General features: G+C 48.7%; 8 protein-coding genes across 8 annotated transcripts; 3 read left to right on the top strand and 5 right to left on the bottom strand.

Moving 5' to 3' along the window:
• Positions 1–804: 804 nt before the first annotated feature.
• HD556DRAFT_1422358 (uncharacterized protein) lies at positions 805–2,329 on the top strand. The gene is made up of 4 exons (XM_041304520.1): positions 805–1,156; positions 1,209–1,371; positions 1,426–1,546; positions 1,600–2,329. Exons 1-4 carry the CDS (start codon positions 1,000–1,002, stop codon positions 2,083–2,085), a joined length of 927 nt encoding a protein of 308 aa, XP_041152891.1. The 5' UTR covers positions 805–999; the 3' UTR covers positions 2,086–2,329.
• A 513-nt stretch (positions 2,330–2,842) lies between these two features.
• On the top strand, positions 2,843–5,074 carry HD556DRAFT_1422355 (uncharacterized protein). Its single transcript, XM_041304519.1, has 4 exons — positions 2,843–3,224; positions 3,280–3,624; positions 3,676–4,280; positions 4,333–5,074. Exons 1-4 carry the CDS (start codon positions 3,176–3,178, stop codon positions 4,789–4,791), a joined length of 1,458 nt encoding a protein of 485 aa, XP_041152890.1. The 5' UTR covers positions 2,843–3,175; the 3' UTR covers positions 4,792–5,074.
• Positions 5,075–5,399: 325 nt separating this feature from the next.
• On the bottom strand, positions 5,400–6,617 carry HD556DRAFT_131533 (uncharacterized protein). The gene is made up of 2 exons (XM_041301125.1): positions 6,393–6,617; positions 5,400–6,343 (listed from the first exon to the last, which is right to left on the bottom strand). The coding sequence occupies exon 2, from the start codon at positions 6,340–6,342 to the stop codon at positions 5,602–5,604; it is 741 nt and encodes a 246-aa protein (XP_041152889.1). The 5' UTR covers position 6,343; positions 6,393–6,617; the 3' UTR covers positions 5,400–5,601.
• Positions 6,618–7,290: 673 nt separating this feature from the next.
• HD556DRAFT_131387 (uncharacterized protein) lies at positions 7,291–9,189 on the bottom strand. The gene is made up of 2 exons (XM_041300855.1): positions 8,857–9,189; positions 7,291–8,805 (listed from the first exon to the last, which is right to left on the bottom strand). Exon 2 carries the CDS (start codon positions 8,774–8,776, stop codon positions 7,550–7,552), a length of 1,227 nt encoding a protein of 408 aa, XP_041152888.1. The 5' UTR covers positions 8,777–8,805; positions 8,857–9,189; the 3' UTR covers positions 7,291–7,549.
• A 1,191-nt stretch (positions 9,190–10,380) lies between these two features.
• On the bottom strand, positions 10,381–12,157 carry HD556DRAFT_1450723 (uncharacterized protein; the record flags this gene model as incomplete). Its single annotated transcript, XM_041307812.1, has 3 exons — positions 10,381–11,636; positions 11,691–11,864; positions 11,917–12,157. The coding sequence occupies 3 exons, from the start codon at positions 12,155–12,157 to the stop codon at positions 10,381–10,383; spliced, it is 1,671 nt and encodes a 556-aa protein (XP_041152887.1).
• A 360-nt stretch (positions 12,158–12,517) lies between these two features.
• On the bottom strand, positions 12,518–14,870 carry HD556DRAFT_1422338 (uncharacterized protein). The gene is made up of 5 exons (XM_041304518.1): positions 14,510–14,870; positions 14,126–14,452; positions 13,665–14,076; positions 13,239–13,614; positions 12,518–13,191 (listed from the first exon to the last, which is right to left on the bottom strand). Exons 1-5 carry the CDS (start codon positions 14,747–14,749, stop codon positions 12,759–12,761), a joined length of 1,788 nt encoding a protein of 595 aa, XP_041152886.1. The 5' UTR covers positions 14,750–14,870; the 3' UTR covers positions 12,518–12,758.
• A 383-nt stretch (positions 14,871–15,253) lies between these two features.
• HD556DRAFT_1249917 (uncharacterized protein) lies at positions 15,254–15,922 on the top strand (the record flags this gene model as incomplete). Its single annotated transcript, XM_041298885.1, has 1 exon — positions 15,254–15,922. A coding segment is annotated over one exon (669 nt), but the record flags the coding sequence as incomplete, so codon positions are not given.
• Positions 15,923–16,124: 202 nt separating this feature from the next.
• On the bottom strand, positions 16,125–19,071 carry HD556DRAFT_1422324 (uncharacterized protein). Its single transcript, XM_041304517.1, has 17 exons — positions 19,051–19,071; positions 18,873–19,002; positions 18,668–18,801; positions 18,544–18,608; positions 18,456–18,496; positions 18,381–18,405; positions 18,273–18,329; positions 18,031–18,221; positions 17,881–17,975; positions 17,625–17,825; positions 17,426–17,570; positions 17,364–17,377; positions 17,188–17,303; positions 17,043–17,131; positions 16,863–16,988; positions 16,455–16,809; positions 16,125–16,405 (listed from the first exon to the last, which is right to left on the bottom strand). Exons 4-16 carry the CDS (start codon positions 18,598–18,600, stop codon positions 16,488–16,490), a joined length of 1,479 nt encoding a protein of 492 aa, XP_041152884.1. The 5' UTR covers positions 18,601–18,608; positions 18,668–18,801; positions 18,873–19,002; positions 19,051–19,071; the 3' UTR covers positions 16,125–16,405; positions 16,455–16,487.
• Between the last annotated feature and the right edge of the window lie 1,486 nt (positions 19,072–20,557).

The raw sequence follows: 20,557 nt of genomic DNA, 5'->3' as shown, positions 1-20,557 counted from the left end.
GACTATATCACATTCCTTGTCGAGGGCCTTTATGACAGATTTGAATGCAGGTAGGGACGCCATAGTTTTGACAAAGTGGTTTTTCTTGCACCCCTTGACGTGAGCAAGGGAATATTAGAAAGATATATCATGGAGATCTCCATGATCTGGCATATCCAGTGAAATACGGCACAAGTTACCGTACTAGCTTGATGACGGGTCGGGTACGAAACACATCAACCTTGGGAATACTGCCTTCTGCCGCTTCGCACATTCATTCCGAGGTCTCTTCGGCCGGTGCAACATTATAGGTGCCAATGAGCGACTTGTCATTAGGACCCCCCGTGTGCTGTTTCCCTGTAGGGCCGAGTGCTTTCCGCACAACATTCGAATTTCACGCCCCAACGGACAATAAACAATGATCCAAAAAAAAAACTTTCGAAGCCTTTGTAAAATCATTTTGACTGATGCCAAGGGCTTGCGACAACGGCTTTGTGACGCTTCGTTATTATTCAGTCTATGAACGATTATTAGATGCCAAAAGATAGTAATTGGAAAACAGTGCACGCTTCTGACGCGAGGTACGCGCAGACTCGGATGCCTGAAAGTGCACTTGGATGAGCGACGAGATACGCAGAGTCAGGCCCAATCTTGGTTTTTAAGTCGGAGAATCGCCTGTGCTTTCTCATATATTTCTTCGGAGCATAGTTTGTCTTTCAAGTGCTGCTGCCATCACGAAGGTGCACGGCAGAAGAACCAGACGCGGCGGTCCGCGAGCGTGACACTGACAGCTGACGCGGACGCGTGACACTGACATCTATCTCCACCCAGTCAACACACAGTTCCGACTTTGACCATGGCCAGCTGGCCTGAACCAACCATAACCTGCCAATAAGCCTACATTGTTCTTAGAAAATAGTTGCCACAGCCAAAGCGCCGTTGGTCAGTAGAGTTGTATAAAAAGCGTCTCCTACTATTTCTCGTCTTTCTCCTCACTCCATTTTCTTCCTTCCATACAAAATGCGCATTCCACTTATCGCGAGTCATCGATACCAAGACGTTGGTCGCCGAAAAGGTGGTGGTGGCGGCGGAAAAGGGGGCGGCAGTGGAAAGGGCGGCGGCAGCGGTAGCGGAGAAGGCGGCAGCAGCGGAAAGGGCGGCAGCACAGGGAGTGGGGGTACGTCTAATCTAACAGCTAAACCCGTGGTATATCTGATTAGACTTTTCAGGCAAACCATCGAAGGTACCAATCACGGGTGGCTCTGCCAGCGGCAAAAGCACTGCAACGGCGTACGGATATGGAGGTGGGAAACCTAAAACAATTCCCGCTGGGCAGTTATTTGGTGGACGCACTGCTGGAGGGGCTATACGACCACAGATATATGGTACAAGGTTCGTCAACAGATTTTTTTTATCGCGAATGAAAGTCACTGAGGTGTTATTCAGAGGGTATGGTAGCGGATATCCTGGATACTCTAGCTATGGCGTCGCAGGCCGAGGATTTCCGTTTTGGTACTGGCCGGTTGTTTGGGGAGGATCTTCAAATCAGTATTTCCACGATTCTGAAGTAACATTTTTACCTCCTCGCACCAGAAGTCGACTGATGTTCCCCTTTTAAAGTATGGCGATTCTTCCAATACCAGTAGGCTCGGCGGACCGATGGCACAGGCCGACTTTATTTCAAATAGCACCGGTTCTACTTTCCATCTACTTTCCGACAACAGCACGATTAGTTCCTTGATCAACTCTATCAACACCAATTGCTCGTCGCATTTGTCATCCTCGAGTTCGAAATCTTCATCGCCGTATAATTCATCCGTTCCAGGAGGCCCTCAGCCAGAAGAAGCTATACAATACTACCGCTCTTCCAGCATCGTGCTGACTTTGGACGGCTACAATAACTCTGCTACATTCAACAGTAATCCGAATGTCACTGACTCGCCGTTGCCTTCTGGGGTCGACACGACTCTTTTAAATTGCTTGAATTACACCATTGGACAGGCCGCACCGTTAATCGATGGTGCCAGCTCGCGGTACATCTCGCCACCATGCATTGGATTTGCGACCCTCGTTTGGTTCTTGTGGTTCCTGGGGTTCTATGTTTGATTCTTCTAGATCATTATATGCATCATGTTTCATCCCCTCGTTTTTTGGGATTTCTCCATCATGTTCAGATCCGGATCACGCCTTCTGATGATCCTGTTTGTTCCACATTGTTTATTGATGACTTATCTTTGTAAGTTAAATCGTGATGCATAGGCGCATCTCTAGTTTATCGTACGGTACTATAATCGTAGCCTACCACGTCAACTGTATCGATTGTTTTTTTTCAGAGGCAAAGACTAGGCTTTGCGTACTCGACGTGAAATGGGGGTAACATGTCGCTGGCAGGGGAAGAACTTTTGTCCAAATGCAGTACAAAGGTTTAGGATATCGGAACGTAATTGTTTCGTGGGAGTTGTTAATTTTCTTGTCACCGAGAACTTGGTCGATGGGAATTTTCGGCGAACGTGCGGCCTCGAGGCACGCCAGAACGGCGATGGAGAAGCGCCAAGGTTCTCGAGCGGGCCAGAGGCGCATCTCATGCCTCGGGCGTTAGATGCAAAGTTTCAGCATTCACGTTACAGTGATGAAATGACGTGATGGGCTGAGGAGACACGGTTCAAGCCAAGCATTCCCTCGTCCTCTATTGATAAAATTGCAGACAGAGGTGGCCCATGAGTGAGTCGGATCCGAGATTCTGAAAGTGAGAGGACGAACGAAGAACGGTATAGGAACCGAGTTCGGACCACAGAAACCCAAAAAGGAAGTGACAAGCTACCGACCGTTTTTGATACAAGGGAATGGATAAATCCAGGGATGCTTCTAGGACGAGGACCTTGAACACTCGAAGAACCGTGGTACATTCATTGAAAGGCGCTGACAGTAGCTCTCTGTTCTCAGCCCATTTCTTGATTATCCATCTAAAATAACAAGAGGCGGTGTTCTTGGTCCTGTACATATAATTAAATCTTTGCACCCACACTCTGGGCTCGCTTGACAAGAACCAATCTTCGGGCGGACTCCCTACCTGAAAAGCTATAAGGAACGCCCAACACAATAGCGCTTTTTGTTCCCCCCTCCGTCTCTCTTTTGTATCCTGCTTTAGGGAGCTTCCCAACTACTACCGTGCTACTGTATCCATATCACTATAGACATGCCAGCCGTCCGTCTTTCACACCGTCGACGCTCATCCTTGGCCATTAGTACGTTTCTTGATCGCTTTCGGTTTGGTTCAATGCTCATGATAACGATGAATAGCGGCTCTCCACCCAATAAAGGCAGGCATCTATGGTATCAACACGACTCCTTCGCCACGATCAGTTACATTTGCACCCAATGTCACTCCAGTCACGTTTAACGAGACTGACGAGTCCTTGTCCTCACCAACACCAGAATCTTCGTCGCCCACGACGCAGCTCTTCCCTCCTTCAGAGCTTCCCCCAACGACCACCAGGAGACGTGTACCTCCTGGCAAGCGCCGGTCGCTAGGTTACATACCACGTCCCCCGAACGCGTTTATGTTGTTCCGTGCGGACTTTGTCCGTCAGAAGCACGTTCCAGGGTCCATCGAGACTAATCATGGTTCGCTTTCCAAGATCATCGGTAGGTTTTAATTACCCAGATAGTCTCGTGTGATTCTCATGCTGTACCTAGGCAATTGCTGGAGAGCGCTTCCTCTCGAGGAGAAGCGCGTATGGGAGATCAAGGCTAAACATGCCAAAGCTGAACACAAGGCGCGGTATCCTGAGTACCGTTTCCGCCCAGTCCACAACAAGAATAAGGAAAAGAAAAAAGAAAAGGCTACACCCACCGCTGAAGACGAACGCCGCTGCGAAGAGGTTGCTCAACTCCTCCTTGACGGAATGAAGGGTGACCAGCTCGCCGCTGCCATCCGCAAGCTCGACGAAAACAAGGTACATGCCCCTACGCCTGCCTATCTTCTGAGGCGACCCTCTTCCGTGCCCCTTCCGGATTCGCGGTTTGGTGCTGCAGGCATTACCATCCCAACGCTACCTTTCTTCGCAGGCTCACGTCCTGGGTCTCCTGTTGGAAAAATCTCTCACTCTGCTCGCTATATCCTTGGTCAGCGCAGAGCTTCGAGTGCCCAACCGACTATTCCCCGTCATTGGGGCGTCGCCCCACCTGCCTCTTGGCAGCGCGATGAGTCTCCCCTTCCGGAGGCAAACACGAGCTTGTTTGAGCCATCATTCTTCAACTCGAACTTTTCCAGCCAAACCATGCAGTCAGACTGTGCATTCGTACGTATTGCCTTTTATTATCTTCCAGATCGACGCTGACATGACAATTCAGAGCTTCAATGAGATGATCTCCACGTTCCCTCCTCATGCTCCTCAGGACTTCGGTATTGCTCCCTTGGACCCACTTCATGATCTGTCATTAGACATCAATGCCTTGAATTTCAACCCGAATGACCCCTCCGCCTGGATGTCGGCAGAGTACAGCAACTCTCAGACTTCATCCCCATACTCTGGCTCCCCTGCACATTCTGACATGTCGCTGCCCGTTGCTGCACCCCAGCCACAGCATGCAGTCGCCCAGTTCGATCACTGGCCAGACATGTCACAGCAGTACACTATTCCTGTCAAGGGTCTGGACTGCTTGCAGGGGTCCGGTGAGCAGCAGATCATGGAGCCACATTTCTCCGGCTATTCAGCTGGCATCGAGGGTTTGTTCCCATCGCTCGGCGTCGTTGATACCCATGGACCTCCCATGATGGGTTTCGACTATAACTCGTACTGCTTGTCTTAGCTCGGCGCGTATCTCTATCCCCGTCTCCACCTACACGATCTATCATTGTATGTATAGCTATTTCTTTTATTAGCCTCGGAGTTTCCCCCTCCTTCCTTCCCTGTTTCTATATATATCCTTGGTTTGCACGGTATCGTTGACTTGTAGCTTTATCACTTGCTGTGTCAGATTGGATTGCGCATCCACCCTTGTATCCATATCGTCTCTATTGTCTTGTATGCTTGTAAACGAGCAATATTATGATACCCTGTTCCGCCTCGTTCTGGGGCGGAAAACGTCAAAACGTGATCTGGACTGAGCCGACTAGCAAGTTTTATCTATGGCGCCGGTCTATATCAGTCTTGCTGTGCCGCAGGGATGGTACCTTTGCATGTTATTTCAGTGGTTCTTCGGAGCATGACGATTAGCTACACGTGGTGAGGAAGGCTGGGCGGTGCTTAACTTAACGTTTCAGCGATCTGGGAGATTTTCAACACAGGTTTTTGATAGGTAGCGCGTGATCGTCTCGCAAAGATATGTGCGGGCGCCACGCATCATCTACTAGGCGCAGTCTAGCCAAGGCAATGCGAACACGACCACTAGTCGATATCCGTGCATGACGCACATACATACGTCAGTACATTCCTTGGGATCACTGTTTTTCCTCGGGAGGGAATACCGATGGGCGTATAAATAGACAAGCTAATAAACACACATCGGTGATTTACTACGAGGGGGAAGACTAGTCCGACGGCAAGAAGGATACAGGATGACATCGTTCATGATCATGGCTACCAATGAATTGCGAAAGTGTCCATGAGAGTCTAATGTCTATAAGGAAGGAAGGACATCATGATCATCATAATCTGCTTCTCTGCTTCTCGAAGATTCCATCGAACGAGGGTAAGCTGGGAGCTCTTCGCTTGGCTCTCGGGAACGATCACTTGCAACTATGTGTTCAGCCCGGTTATCTCCACTATCATGGCGATAACCATCTGGGGAATGGGCACATGACGGATATAGCTTTTCTAGCTCGTAGAACCGTCGGCGCCTTGCAACAGTGGACGGAGAGGTGCTACTATCGTTGAATAACTGAAATGGTATGGGATCGACACGGGACGGGGTAGACGGAGATCCATCCCTAGAATTCTGTGTGGTACAAGAATCGAGATATTCAGGTTGGATAATGAATGTCTCTCTACCGCTCAGAGGACTCGGAACGGCGATGTTGCGCTGTGCAGTTGAGGAAAGATTGAAAGGGGTCACGGATGATCTTTGTCCTGTGCGACGTGATCGCACTACGATACAAGTTAGTAGGAGAGCTAGAAGCGCGACTCCTACGACAGTTCCTCCAATGATGGCGGCCATGGTTATTGAGGATGCAGGCTGGATGTCAACAAAGATTGGTTCAACCGACGGACTCGGGAACACGTCAATACTGGTCAATGTGATAACTGAGGTGCTCATCGCGGGTGTAAGCGAGTAGGATGTTGGCGCGAGCGTCTGCCATGACAATGAGATATTTGGCGTGAAAGTTTGAGGTTCTGCTGAGAGGCAATCTCCTCCATCCATGCTGGGATTGTGTAGTCGATGTAACACACGAAGACCATCCTTTGGCCGACCTTTTTGTGCTAGAGTTCAAACAACTATTGCATCATGAAGGCTAAGAGACGGCCAAACGTTTCAGAACTTTGGGCAGTGCCAAAGTAATCTTGGGTCGATCATGAGCTCCGGTGGTTGGTGTTTAATGTACAGTGCAAGCGAAAGACAATAGGTGTCTAAGCAGACAAGGATTTTGAAAGTCCAGTCGAGAGTCGAGACTGGCGAAAACAAAAGCAGGAATTTCCTGATATGGTAACTACGTTTGACCCGACGGAAGGTAGCGAAAGTTATAAGTACTAAGGCGAATCTGTTGATTTATATCATTGATCTAGGATCTGCATATGTAGTGAAGCGCAGAGATCTGGCTACTCTTGAAGGTTAATATCAATATTCTCCGTAGATCTCGCTGACTTCTACGACAAATCTAGAGCCAGTCCGAGTTGGCAGCTGGCTTGAGCGGAGTTTTTTTTGGGGATGTTGTGCATCGACGCTATGTCCATGATCACGTTTGTGATCAGACCATGTGCACGAAGCGCTCATCACCATCCCGTCTCCCACTGCGAATATTTGAACACCTGGCAGCCGCAATCCTCCGGCCCATCACCGGGCCCGCTGAACTTGGTCGAAACGGTCGCTAGCTTGCTGTCTTTCGCAGACTAGTGCTCTCCGGGCAGGCGGGTGTGGCCGTCTCATGTATAAGTACTCCGCCTGTTGCGGTGACGCATTTTCCGATATCTTTGTCATAGGGGTCTCACGTTTGCACTAGTGCTTCTCGCACTTGAAACAGGTTCGCGGTTTCCATACTGATTGATCCAAGCGTGTTAGAGGACTTTACTCTAAATACTACTGCTTAATCTCCTTCGATAGTAGCCCCCTTCTAGGAAAGTCGAGACCTGCCATTTTGTGGACGCACTAGCCTGAGGCTCCAAAATTCAGGTCTCGATGAACCGGCTCCCCAACTTCCCTGCGCTTTAAGTTAAATCAAGTAAGTGCAGCCTTCTCACGCAACGGCCTCATTGGCCAAACGACATAGCTCAAAGGCAATGCCAATTGCGTGGCAACACAGACAACGGTTTCGGGGTAAGTGCGCATCACTAGTTAAACCTCCACAAAAATACACAGTACTTTACATCATTCATGGTCCTGGTTATCAAGGGATTATCTATCGGAGGGAAGTTCAAGAGCTGGAAAGGACATGAGGATCATCAAGGTCTGCTCTTCTACTCCTCAAAGAATCCACCGAACGAGGATAAGCCGGCGGCTCTTCACTCGGTCGTTGCGAATAACCATCCGTAACAATGTGTTCAACCCCTGCATCGTGATGATCCGAGGTGGGGATATGAGACTGATACGGGTACAGCTTCTCTAGCCCATGGGACCTGTAGAGCCTAGCAACACTAGACGCAAAGATCTCCTCATCGGCCAAGTGAGATGATATGTGATCTGTAGCACATGATGATGATCTATTCCCAGAATCGGAATATTGAATGAACGATGAGCCTCCGCTGTTCGGACGGACAGCACCGCTGGCACTCTGGAACTTGAGCCACGCCCGTGACTTAACCTGCGTTGGCCCTACAGTTGAGAGGAGGTTGAAAGGTGTTATAGAAAGTTGTTTTATCCTGCGACGGCGCAGCAAGATAAAAATTAGGAGGGATAGAAGTACTACCACTCCCACAGTGCCTCCTATGATGGCGCCTATGGTCAGAGATAATTGAGTGTTTGAAGTGGTTTGAGGCACTGATGATGGTTGGGGCAACGAGCTCGAGACCATCTCAATTCTTGTCGATGTAACTGTGGATGAGAGAGGCCGAAGCAATGTGATGGTGGCTCCGGTTGTTTGGTAAGTTGAGGCGACTGTGGTGTAGTAAGTAATACTGACAGCGGTATTGTCACCACTAGAAGGGTCCCCACTCGGCGACGATAATGTGGGGGTGCCAGTGTATGGATTTGTCGACTGGGATGGGCTGTAAATACTAGAAGAGCCTGAGGGTGTATGGGAAATTGCTGAACCGCTAGAGGTATTATCTACTGAGGTGCCATATGACTTTGACGACTGGTGGGTACTGTAGGCTGATGATGTAGAAGTAGTTATAGCGGGAATCGATTGGGGATGTGTGGAAGAAATGGTAGTGAGGGGAGATAAAACACCAGTACTAGAATATTCGGGAACGTCTAGCTCACAGAAAGAATCGAATATAATGCAAGACTGGGTGTACGAGGTGTCCGCCTGGCGTTGGGAAATGTGAGCCTCCGCTGAAAGTCGCGGTGCTCCAACTGCCAAGTTCCCAGCTTCACTTGGTTCCGACATTCTGCGTTCAACAAATGATGCGGCTGTGATTGGGCTAGCCTGCTCATTTGACAAATGATCGCTGTCGGACAAAGTGCAGCCTACGCAGTTCATCTTGGGCTTGTCTGACAGCTGTAGACCACCTTAGTCGACTATCAGAAAGAAAGAAAAATATGAAGAAAATTGATGCCTACGCCCGTCCACATTGGTATCTCGTGTCCGGTCCAACGAGACAGGACCATCCTAGGGTATAGTTTTCAACGAAGGGTGCTGAGGCTCATCGCCGGTTAACGAACGTGGATGGTATATATGATTGCGAAATAAAACATTGAAGCGAGTGTGAAGGGGAGTCATTTCAGCCAAGAGACCCAGTGGGGATTGGGAGAATCATAACAATGAGATCGACCTTTTTTGTACCATATGAGTGAGTTTCACACCCTGAATGACGACCAGACGTTTCAGCAGTGCCAAAGTGATCGTAAATCGATCGTGAGACATGGTAATTGATAGTAACTCCGTGGCCGTGATCGACAACCGCTGAAGCACTAAGTATTGGTCCTTTGATTCGAGGATTGTAGTTCAGCGTGTCTACAACCGATGAAAGTTCGGTACTTACTAGTTAGTCATTTGGCCATGGTTCTAGTACAACAGCCATCATGATGTGCCTGACAGAGAAATCGTGAATGATGCGACTAAACACTGCATGCCGCAACGTTGACAGATGATCAGATGGTGGTCTAAGGTTCCGAACGTCATAATTATACCACTATTACGACGTTCTCAAGTGAGTCGCACGTGTACACGTTCAAGTTGTCCTATAACAGTAAAATTTAGCGATCATCGTGTATCCATGTGGCGGAGACATCACCCAGGACTAGCTACCGCTAATCACCCGTGGTACGATGGTCGTTTACTTTCCGATCGAATTCTAGTCGAAAGGGTGAGATATGCAGGTAAATAATAAAGAATGCGTTGTAGTCACATTGTTTTGCTACCTCAGGCTATTGCAGCACGAAAACAACTGCAAAAAGTTAAATCAGTGATATTGAAACCGACCTGTTTTCACTGGCACGTACTGTGAACGTAAAGGCTAGGACCCACACTTACCCATTGATTTCTCTCTTTGGAGCATCTACCTACGTGTCACAGCTGACTGGCAGAAAGAAGTTAGGAAAGTTTTGAATACTAGGCTGGCTGGTTATGGAGAGCAAGAACACAAACGAGGTCGAGGAAAATGAAGATCATGCTTCTGAATCTGATGGCCCTCGATGAGTTTCATAAAAGACAAATATAATCATGTGTCTGATACGGTTTGCAAATTTGAACGTTCAAACGTTCATGCGTTGAACGTTAACGTTCAACGGGTTACTTACTCAACGCGGACAATACCGTGACAGCATAGATCGCAGTTGCTTATTCAAGGTTATGTTTCCTGCGTTTGAGGCACTATCATCATGCCGTCAAGTGTTTCCAGACCCGAGCTCATTGACAGCTAGGTCCACGCGTACTCCTAAAAGCGCCAATGGAGGCGCCTATAATGCATGAGGAAGACCCGACGGTGAGGCAGCGGACGTAATATGTTCGCTATGTATTGGCGGCCTCGTCAACAATACGCCCATTACATGCCACACGTATGTACAGATGTCCGAGAAGCGGAGGGAGTAGCGCGTTAAGCGTTAAAAGTACACCGTATCGCGCATGGTCTTGGCGATCGGTGATCATGGGAGGAGAGGGGAAGGACTGGATGGGACATCATAATCATCATGACCTATCTTCTCGTTCTTCCAAGACTTCGTTTTCCCATTCTTCAAAGATTTCGTTGACCAATATGCCGGCAACACTTCGCTTGATTCTCGCGAACAATCCTCCATAACAACTTGCTGGACCCAGTTTTCTACACTGGAATGACAATAATGATCGGAGGTGCAGGCGCGAGATGAAGATAGGTCCAGTCTTTCCAGCCCGTTGGATTGTTGATGCAGGACAATGACGGATGGAAACTCGTTATCGCTGTCGGGCAAGTGATTTGATACGGAATCTATGAGAAAGGACGAGTGTTTGTTGCCGGGATACTCCATGCGGTATGGGTCTGAATAAACGGACGATAGACTTCTGTTATCTGGACGAACGGCATCGCCTATGCTCTGGGCCCTGAGCGAGACCGATGACACGGTCTGCGCTACTGCTGCAGTTGAGGGCAGGATGAAAGGTGTCACAGAAGGTTGCCTTCTCCTGCGATAGCATATCGCAATAAAAATTAGAAGAGCTAGAAGCGCGACCGCTCCAATAGCCCCTCCTACGATGGCAGCTGTGTGCGGAGGTGATTGAGGGTCTGAATTGGTGTCAGACACTGATGTTGATTGGGCTGATGCGCTCGAAGCCACAACAGTGCTGCTCAATGAAGCTGTGCCAGATGCCAGGGCAGGCTGAAGCGATATCGTTGTTATTGCTGTTGTTGTTGCGGATGTATCAGGGTTCGGGGAGACTGTAGCTTCATTGAGAGTCGAGGATGCGGGGTATATAGTGTCCGAGCTTAGCGTAGAAGGGGACTGCTGACCAGATGTCTGAAGAGTGGTTGTGGACAGGGAACAAAGGGCCCCATCGCATTGATAAACACTGTTGGCAGATGGCGTAGTAGAGTGAGAAGATGTAAGGGTAGAAGATGCGAGTGTAGGAGATGCGAGTGTAGGAGATGTAAGAATAGAAGATGCAAGGGTAGATAGTGGTAGAACGGTGACTGCCTGGTAAACAGTCATGGCTGGCTCCTTACTGACGCTTGTGGAAGAGGTCGCACTCCGTCGTATAATGTAACCTTCCTTGACGACGTGTCGTGGCGATCCAACCGAAAGATCACCAGCTTCAAAAGATGGCATCGTTGAAGTAGCGTGCTCATCGGAGAGATGTTCACAGCCAGACGGAGTGCAGTCCACTGGTTCGATCTCGGGCTCTTCAGAAGGCTTAAGACCTTGGTTGACTAATGGAAAACAGATACTCAAGAAGAAATTCCAAGAAGAAATTTGGGACTTACGCCCATCCACGCTGGTATCCCGTGTTTGATCTAACGAGTCGAGACCATCCTCCTGTACAGGAATTACAGTCTCTATAGAGGAGTGCTGAGGCTCAGCACGGTTGAACGAACGGTGTGATAAACGATTGTGAGATAAAAGTTTAAAGCAAGTGTGAGGGGGAGTCATTCTTCTCCCTTTGGCCAAGAAATCCAGTGGGGGTTAGAAGACCATATCGACGAGACCGACCCTTTTGTACCAGAGTAAGATCAGACAGCTTTCGCACCGTGAATGTAACCACGGCGACTACCACACGTTCCGGCAGCGCCAACATGATTGTGAGTCGGCCATTATTGCTGGTGATCCTGACGACCGTAACGTAGTACGCCCAGATACGCACCATGGTCAAGTAAGGTAGTTCAGCATCAATGAGGAAAGGAGGAACGGACTCGATCATCCGGCCACACGCGGGTTCTAGTCCGACAGCCATCATGAAATTGATGTGTTTGAGCAGAAATCATGAATGATGGGACGACACATGGCTATGTGATAAATCAGTAAACTAAGTTCTCGTATGTTCATTGTACTTACCTGTCTATTTCCTGCCCATGTCGAAAGTTGACGCCTAAGTTCCAGCCGTTTGGACTCTGTAGAACACTAGGCAAGTCCTAAAAAGAGAACACAGGCAAGAAGTTTGACCAGGTCCCAGGAACTTTCAACTTCCGAACTATCAATCGATCGCGTTCCCGCATAGGACGTTACGGGACGTTACATACCCAGTCAAACAAAACTGTATTTTTGACGATTGGCGGCAGCCTATAGTGTTTCTTCAAAGCGCGGCGGCATGATGGTTGAATCAGAGTTCTGAATCAAACTCCGCTATAGGGGTTTGTTCCTCGAGTTCGCTATAGATCAAGTACTTCACAATATTGTAGACACCAAACCTGAAGACACCTTTGTGGTTGTTTCACTTGGAACGTTAGCCATGTGCATATACAAGTACAAAAACGAATTGTCGAAGCCAGTATGCCCAATCTTCCATGTATAAGTATTCTATATCAATCAATTTGACTGCGGACGAAAAACACTCGCTACATCCTCTCCAGAGGCCTGACACTCAAAAGCCGCATCGCAGCACCCAACACATCCCTCGCGCAAAGGTAGAGCCACAGTCTCGCGCGAGCTTTAGCTGCATCTTCTTCCCCTTTGACAATGAGCGTCTCCCAGGCACTTGAAATCGCATGAGCCAGGCGGAATGCGAAAGTCACTACACCACTCGGTTCGTGCGTCTTCAATGCAGTCTTCACGACATCGGGGTAAGAGCCCAAAAGGATCGCGATGTCGCGTGCATGTTGGGAGGAAGTAAGAGAAGAAGTGTCGATCTGGGATGGAGGCGGCAGGGGGATGAGCTCTGGATTTTTCCGCTCCATAGAGGTGAGTCGGACATGTGCGTATTGCAAATATGGTCCGGTATCGCCTTCGAAGGAAAGCATGCGATCCCAGTTGAAGGTGTAGTTATTGATCCTGGTGTTGGATGAGCTGCAGTAGCCGAATGAAATAATGACACTCACCGCTTCGCAGCCATGTCCTGGATCTTGATTCCCGTGATTCCCACTTCTCGAGCGACCATCTCAGGGTCTTCAATGTTGCTGTACTTTACCTCGTTCCGCTTCATCTGCTCGTGCATGACAGACGAAGCTTCGCGGATGATCTGATCCAAGAAGACTGCGGTTCCCTTGCGAGTGCTCATGCCGAGCACTAAGCCGTAGTTGACATGTTCAAGGCGGTCTGCCCAGGGGAATTCCATCAACGATAGCATCTTGAAGAACTGCGACAGGTGCAGGTCTTGCTGCGACGCGACGACGTATATCATTTTGTCGAACTTGTATTTTTCCCACCGTTCTATCGCGCCGCCGAGGTCGCGAGTGAGATATATCGAGGTACCATCTACGTATGGAGATCAGTAATACGTATGAAGTGATTGGTTTGAGACTTACTAGCTTTGCGGAGTACAGCCTTCCCGAGTTTCCATTTTTCAAGATCGACGAGTTTGGCACCCTCGACATCACTGATGAGACCCATCTCTTGAAGGCGCCCGAGAGCCCGATCCTGCCACTCCTTACCAACCTCGCTCTCCCCCGTGTAGACTTTAAACGACACGTTAAGTCGTTCATATTCCTCGATATACTTCTTGACGCTCATTTCCCGCCACACTCGCCAGTTCGCAAGCGCCGATTCGTCGCCGTCCTCCATCCGCTTAAACCACTTGGCGGCCTCGACTTTGACGTTTGGATCCGAGTCGGCATCCTTGGATACTTTGACGTAGACATCGTAGAGATGTTTGATGGCGTCGTTTTCGAGGTCCTCTTGTGAGCCGTACTTTTCGAATCCAGTGGCGATCATGCCGAACTGACGAACCAAAATCAATATTCAGAAAGGAGAAAAGAGAATTACTCACTTGAGTGCCCCAATCGCCTAGATAATTTAGAGATACTACCTCCCATCCGCATGCCTTATATAAATTGTCGAGAAACGCGCCTATGATAGTGCTTCGAAGATGTCCGACGTGAAAGGACTTAGCGATGTTGGGCGAGGAATACTCGATGACGAGTTTTTTTCCCGCGCCAGAGGTGTTGGTACCGTACGACGGCTTCCCTGTGGGGCTGTCGTATGTGAGGGTGTGTATTTGGTTGAGGACTTCACGGATGAGGGAGGCGGTGTTGAGTTGGAAATGTAGGAATTGCTTGTCGTGGGTGATTGACGAGACGAAGTCGTCAGGTTGGAACTAGTAGCAAAAAGCATTAGAACTGACGGGGAGGAGTAAAAGAAGGAACCAACTCACATCTGATATAACAGTTTGAGCCAATTGGTCAGGCCTTCCCGGCAAGCGGAATCGCGGAAGGGCGACTGTGAAATCGACGCCCTTCTTTCCATAATCGACGCCGGCGTAGGCTTGGTCGATGGTAAGGGGCGGGAGCGCGTCCGATACACGTTTTGCAATAGCAGTGCGGAACGCGTCTAGAATGCAGGACGATGGGTCCGTGCCTAGAACAGAAGGTAAAGATGGGAGCGATGAAACCATGGTTCCAAGAGCTCTCACGTAGGAGAGCTTCCTGGGGAGGATAGGGATAAATCTGATTATCAAAAACGCCACCTTAAGTTTTGTGACTCGTGCTTGAAAGTTTCGAAAGAATCGATTGGATGACTCGTGAGAAAATCACGTGGTTCAGCCGCACCTGAAATCAGCCTTGTATCGCTGGTTGTTTTCACTTCTTCACTCTCCAACACGCGCGCCCTCACTGTCTGGACCGCTGCTCATACGAACGGTTTTACACCAGAATGTCTCGCCAATGATTATGTTGACCGGATGGCCTCGTTTGCGCAGAACCAACGTGGGGTTATTCCCTCGGGACCGCTGACCACTTTCTTGATGGATGATTACACTATGTTTGCATCCGGTCATGGTTTTGTTGAACATAACTTGTCCTCTTTCATCATTTCTAGGCTCGAGGATTCTTATGAGTTGAGCGACTCTTTTCGTCCAGCGCGAGCCCTGACTCTTGCACTGTAGGACAGTCATCACCTGCCGGACTTCCCCTACACTCGGGCATCTAGCTCTTTCTCTGCCGTCGCACAATTGTATACCCGGTCATCACAACTTGATACCGCAGAGGTGCGGCATCGGCGTTTCCGTGATACGCCGCCCTGGTGTCATTTCGGCTGTGACGCCTTTGAGAGCGTTCGCTATATTTTTACTCGCTGCCCGGCCTTCTCGGCTATCCGTCGTGCGCATAGCATACAGCTGTGTGATGAAACCTCCTCGCTGCTTGAGGGCAAGGCTGCCGATCATCTGCGAGAGGTCTTGGAACGAGCAGCTCAACGCCTGTTTTCCGACGACGCGGGGCTTTGGCCACAATATCGGACGCGTTTTTACGTGGGTGTACTGCCCCCACTTGCGCGTATTGTAAGCAACATGACTGAGACAGAAGTGGGTGTATTACCCCCACAGTCTCATGGTATGGGCAACTTTGCGTCTGGTAATGCGGGTGTCTTACCCCCACAGCTGGATAGTACGACGATGGAACCTAAGGTGTTGTCACGATTAGCGCAGGTATGGCACATGCATAGTATTCGGCTTGCAGGACGTATTTGGGGAGAGTACAAACGACGTGCAAGGTCTCTGAGTGCCGTTCCTTCTGACATAGTGACATATAAGTCTTTGGACACTTATGCGTACCTCCTACCGGACGTTTGACTGGATTCGGAGCGTTTTTGTTTCATTGGTAGTTGAGATCTCAAGCCTTGAACAAACAGTACTGCCGATACACTGGTTAGTACACTGCATCGTTGGGCCATAATAAAAAAGTTCCGTATAAAATCCTCATCACGCTCGCCAAATATATACGAACGTGGGTCCAACTTGGATCCAACACCAAGTTCAAAGCTCAAGCACAAGCACGTACTCCTTGCACCAGACTCATCTAGAACCTCGGCGAGTCGGGGAAGAATCATATTATGATCATCTATCTAAATCCAGTCCACCAAGGCCTAGTCAGAACGCGTCAAACGATTGTCTGTGCATGGTGCCAAGTTTTAAGAACTGTTACAATGTTTAGCTTGGCACGTTGGAGGGCTCGAGTCTAGCAGTAAGTATACGACGGTAATAGAACACAGTATGACGTAGGTTACATTGTTATGATTGGCCATAAATCCAGCTGTATAGTAAAGCGAACACTGTCTGCGATCGTGTCAGCACTCAGACAGTACCCACGCGCAAAATCACTCACGAAAGAAACAATCGGGTACTACCACTTCTCCATTTACCATGATTCATCCACCAAATGTCCATGGAGCTTTTCCCGAAGTTTGGACATTTCTGCCTCATCGATCTTATAAAATTGTACCACCTCTTCGATCTTGTTCAAGATATCACTATCCCGGCGTTCCAAGACTTTCAATTGCCGAATATGATCCTGAATTCGAATAACAACTTCTCCGCACATTGGAGAGGCGAGGTAGAATTCGACTGCGAGTTTGATGGCCCTACGAGTGAGTTCTTGGCTTTCTGACACGATAAAAAGTGTCCGCAACACAAGCGCTAGGTGGGCGATGTAGGCCATGAAGCGCTGAAGCACCACGTCGCTGACAAAGCAGTGTCAATAGCCTTCCGCACATGAAAAAATAGTAGTGCGCACGATGTTTGGTATACATCATAAACCCATGCACCAAATACGACACCTGCTACGATTGGTACCACGATGGGAGCCGCAGGTCCCGCCAGGACGCTTGCGACAGTGCCAACCATGGAGAATCTAGTAGTGCTGTAAACATTCAGTGAGATAAAGATTCATCTGTGACGTAAAAAACCAGCCTACACGGTTTTGTCGGGATCAGCTATCGGTCCAACTTGTGTCCCATCGACCATGTCTAATATCAATTTCCTGAACTCTTGACTGCGCAAGTACTACGTATAAATCACGTTAGGGAGGATGCGACGACGACAAATAAGATACCCATCACCTTGTGAGGGTCACGGAAGTTCCATACTTCGACTATGTCAGTGTGAAGCACATCCAGACAATCCCACATCTGGCAGTTCTTGAATGATGGGCCTGATCGAAGCGCCTTCCAATATCCTGCAAGACATAAGAATTTAGATCGTACTCACTAATCATCAACGCGAAACTGAAACAAACTTGTCTTGCCGACCCTGATGCTGCGTAAATCGCCAGATAGGAATAAAGCAAGCAAGACTCACTTAATCAACGTCTCTACTTTGAGTCCAGAATGCACCCGCTGAGCAATGGAGGTCATCACTGCAGCCTCAGGCGTAGAATGCTTGCTGACGTGCTTTTCAGTTAGTTGGATTAGGCTGGCGAGCGTCTCCTTGTAGCCAGCTTCGGCTGCAATATTGACTTCAGAGGCACGTATGAATCTGTCAGGGTATTGGTACGCACTAGATATCGTAGCATGGGGAATATCAGACCCTGCAGATCGCTCTAGAGGTCCAATGCAGTTGTCGTGAATCTCCATATCAGCGTTATCCTTGACGAGTTTCTTGAAGGCTTCGTCGCTCAATCCATCAGTAGAGTCATCTAGATTTAGCTCTATGTCATCAACGAGCTTATCGTATTTAGTAAGAACCACGATAACGGGAACTTTGACAAAGTGTGAGCTCCGACGTGGCAAAGGTATATTCATCGATTCACTCACTGTCTCCCAGGATTCCATCACGTTTCCATGTCAAGAATTTCTCGGCCCCCGTCTCTAGGAAACGTCCGCCGGCAAAAGGGATCTGAAAACAAAGCCTTGCGTGTATTTTGTCAGTCCACCATAACGGAATGATCGAGATAGAATCCCTACCAAACAGCGTGCAGCTTATCTTTCAAATCAGGCATTGCACTCCGACGGTTAATAAAATCTCGGACAAGATTGAGGTTGTCTTCTTCGCCTGGTTCGAAGCCTTTGCTATCGTGGAGGACAAACTTGTCGTTGTGCGATGAGATAAACTCTCTGTCGATGTCGGCCTCGCCTGGCTGATTGTGGGCGACGGTCTATTGACAATATGAGTACCTGTGCTCGTTGAATGGTTACATTCAACCCACCGTGTTTGTGCCTACTCCAAAAACGTGGTCAATCAGTGATGACTTTCCAACGCCGACCTATTAAAGTCACGTCGTCAACACTGGCCTGAGATCGGATAAACCAGATACCTTTCCTATCACCAGAATTCGAAATCTTGGGAGCGTCATCCTCAAGAACGGCACGTTATGATCATCCTGACTCACCGAGGACAGCGCTCAATCATTCCGGAAGTGGTAGGGAGGAGCTTAATCTACGAGTTAGATGGTTTCGATGCCAGACGTGGATCCTTACTTCGGTTGAAGTATTCTCGGAAAAGTCCACGGCGATCTTGATGTTTCCGTGCCACATTATGTATGCTACAGATGCGAGGTTGGGTTCGTGAGTGATTGAGGCGAGAGTGCGATTATTGTCTCACTTTGTCCTTCGCTTGCGCTATATGCGAGGAACGTGTCACCTAGGTCGATATGAATGTCTTCATGCTTCAATTTGGTTTTAAAATGTTCCTTGTACCATATGCGTAAGAGAAACGCATCCGGATAAGAAAGCAATCTGAGGGAAAAAGACACAGAAGCAACTCAAGTGAGTCGGACATGTGTTAGGGTCGAGTACTTGAAAGTTACATGGTCTCCGGAAATGTCACTCGCCAACTCCTTCCTGCTTGGGGTCTAATCGGCCAACGGAAATCATTGCCAATCAATACTTCAGCAAACTCTACATCCTTTCCCGACTTGCTGAAATCGACAGTGACACCTATTAGATATATTCAGCGGAGCTACATGATAACAAGAATTGAGTGACCAGAGATGGGGCACGAAACGGTTGTAGCATTAGCCATGCTGGTTTGATCTAGGGAAGAGTTCTGCTCTGAGCACGTCGTTGATTATAAGATAGAAAACCTTGCGATAAGCGATTTTTTTTTTTTTTTTTTTTTGGGTCAGTGTTTATTGTCCGTTGGGGCATAGCCCTATGGTAGACAAAACATGCGAGTATTTACTGTAGCGTACTATTTGTTTATGTGTGTCCGGTGGTGTACAATCATTGGTCCAGGTGGAATACGAGGACAGTTAAGGCCAGCTAAAGGCGATAGTGGGAGTGCAAGCTCGTTCATTCTTCTTTGTCATCTTCGTCTGCGGGTGGTGTGACGTCACCAAAGGTCTGTTCCATTCTGTGCGTACTTGCTATGAAGCGCAGTAGAGGTTTGATACACTTTGAATTGTTCAGCAGGTTCTTGAGGTGATTGGTCTGCGGGCCGAGTTCGAATTGGAGTGCAAGGCGTTGTGTTATGTACTTTGGGCAGGTGATTATAAAATGGTGGACCGTTTCCTCGCGTTCGCCGCATTGCTGACATTTGGGGCTGGGTACTTTTGCGATACGATGTAGGTGCTTGTTTAGCGGGGCGTGTCCTGAACGAAGTTGGAAAAGGAGTGAAGAGTGTCGGCGCGGGAGTTTTTCTATCAGCTTTGAGAAGTGTTTCGAGGGAGCCGTTGCGTCGATTTCATGAAGGCGTTTGTATCGCGGTGAGTTTTTCATGATGTTTGATGATTCTTCTTTGATTATTCGTCCGAACTGCTGCTTTAGCGCCGACTTGCTGATGGGGAGGATGATTGCCGCATTTGTTCTTGCGGTGAGGAGGGATTTGGGGAGTTCGTTAGGTGCGCTACTGTTTCCTCTGGCTGCCATCTTCGCTTGCTCAACGCGATAAGCGATACGAGAACACCGCAAGTTACGAGCTGTCCCGGGGCCTTTGGTTCCCATGTGCAGCATAATAACATTATGGCAAGACCTCGAAGACCTGGTCACACCAGCAACTTTCTGCCGCTCGAGTCCGACCGTGACAACACCAACCATCATTAACATTCGTCTACACGAAAGGCGTCACCAAAAATCAACCATTTCCTATCTCTTTGCTACCCGCCATCTAGCTTATGGCCACTATTAACTTGAAGTTCGCTGAGAAAGCCTAGGCTGTCACCGAGTCAGATATCTCTGGCCTCAAGATTGTGCTACTCCTATCAGCTACACCGTGCACCTGAGGCTCCCACGTTGTCAGGCCTGTTAGACGTACCACTGTGTCGGTGTGGCCGGTCTAAGTCGAGGCACTTTGAGTGATTCCCTGCCAGTACGAATAATTGTGAATATTTATGGCCCTTATAAGCTTACCTGGCGACAACCTGACACATCCGGACATAGTGCCGATGTTCCTGATCTATTCATAGATGCCGGCGGCTAGGAAAGTCCCGTGCTTATGTCAGATACTCCTTGCGTGTACATAGTGTACATAGTGTACACCGTCCATTGTCAAATG

This window comes from Suillus plorans (assembly GCF_016647745.1).
Source record: "Suillus plorans strain S12 chromosome Unknown HD556scaffold_111, whole genome shotgun sequence".
NCBI lineage: Eukaryota > Fungi > Basidiomycota > Agaricomycetes > Boletales > Suillaceae > Suillus > Suillus plorans.
The sequence above is the reverse complement of the archived record's forward strand: the minus strand, read 5'-3'. Positions and strand labels throughout refer to the sequence as shown.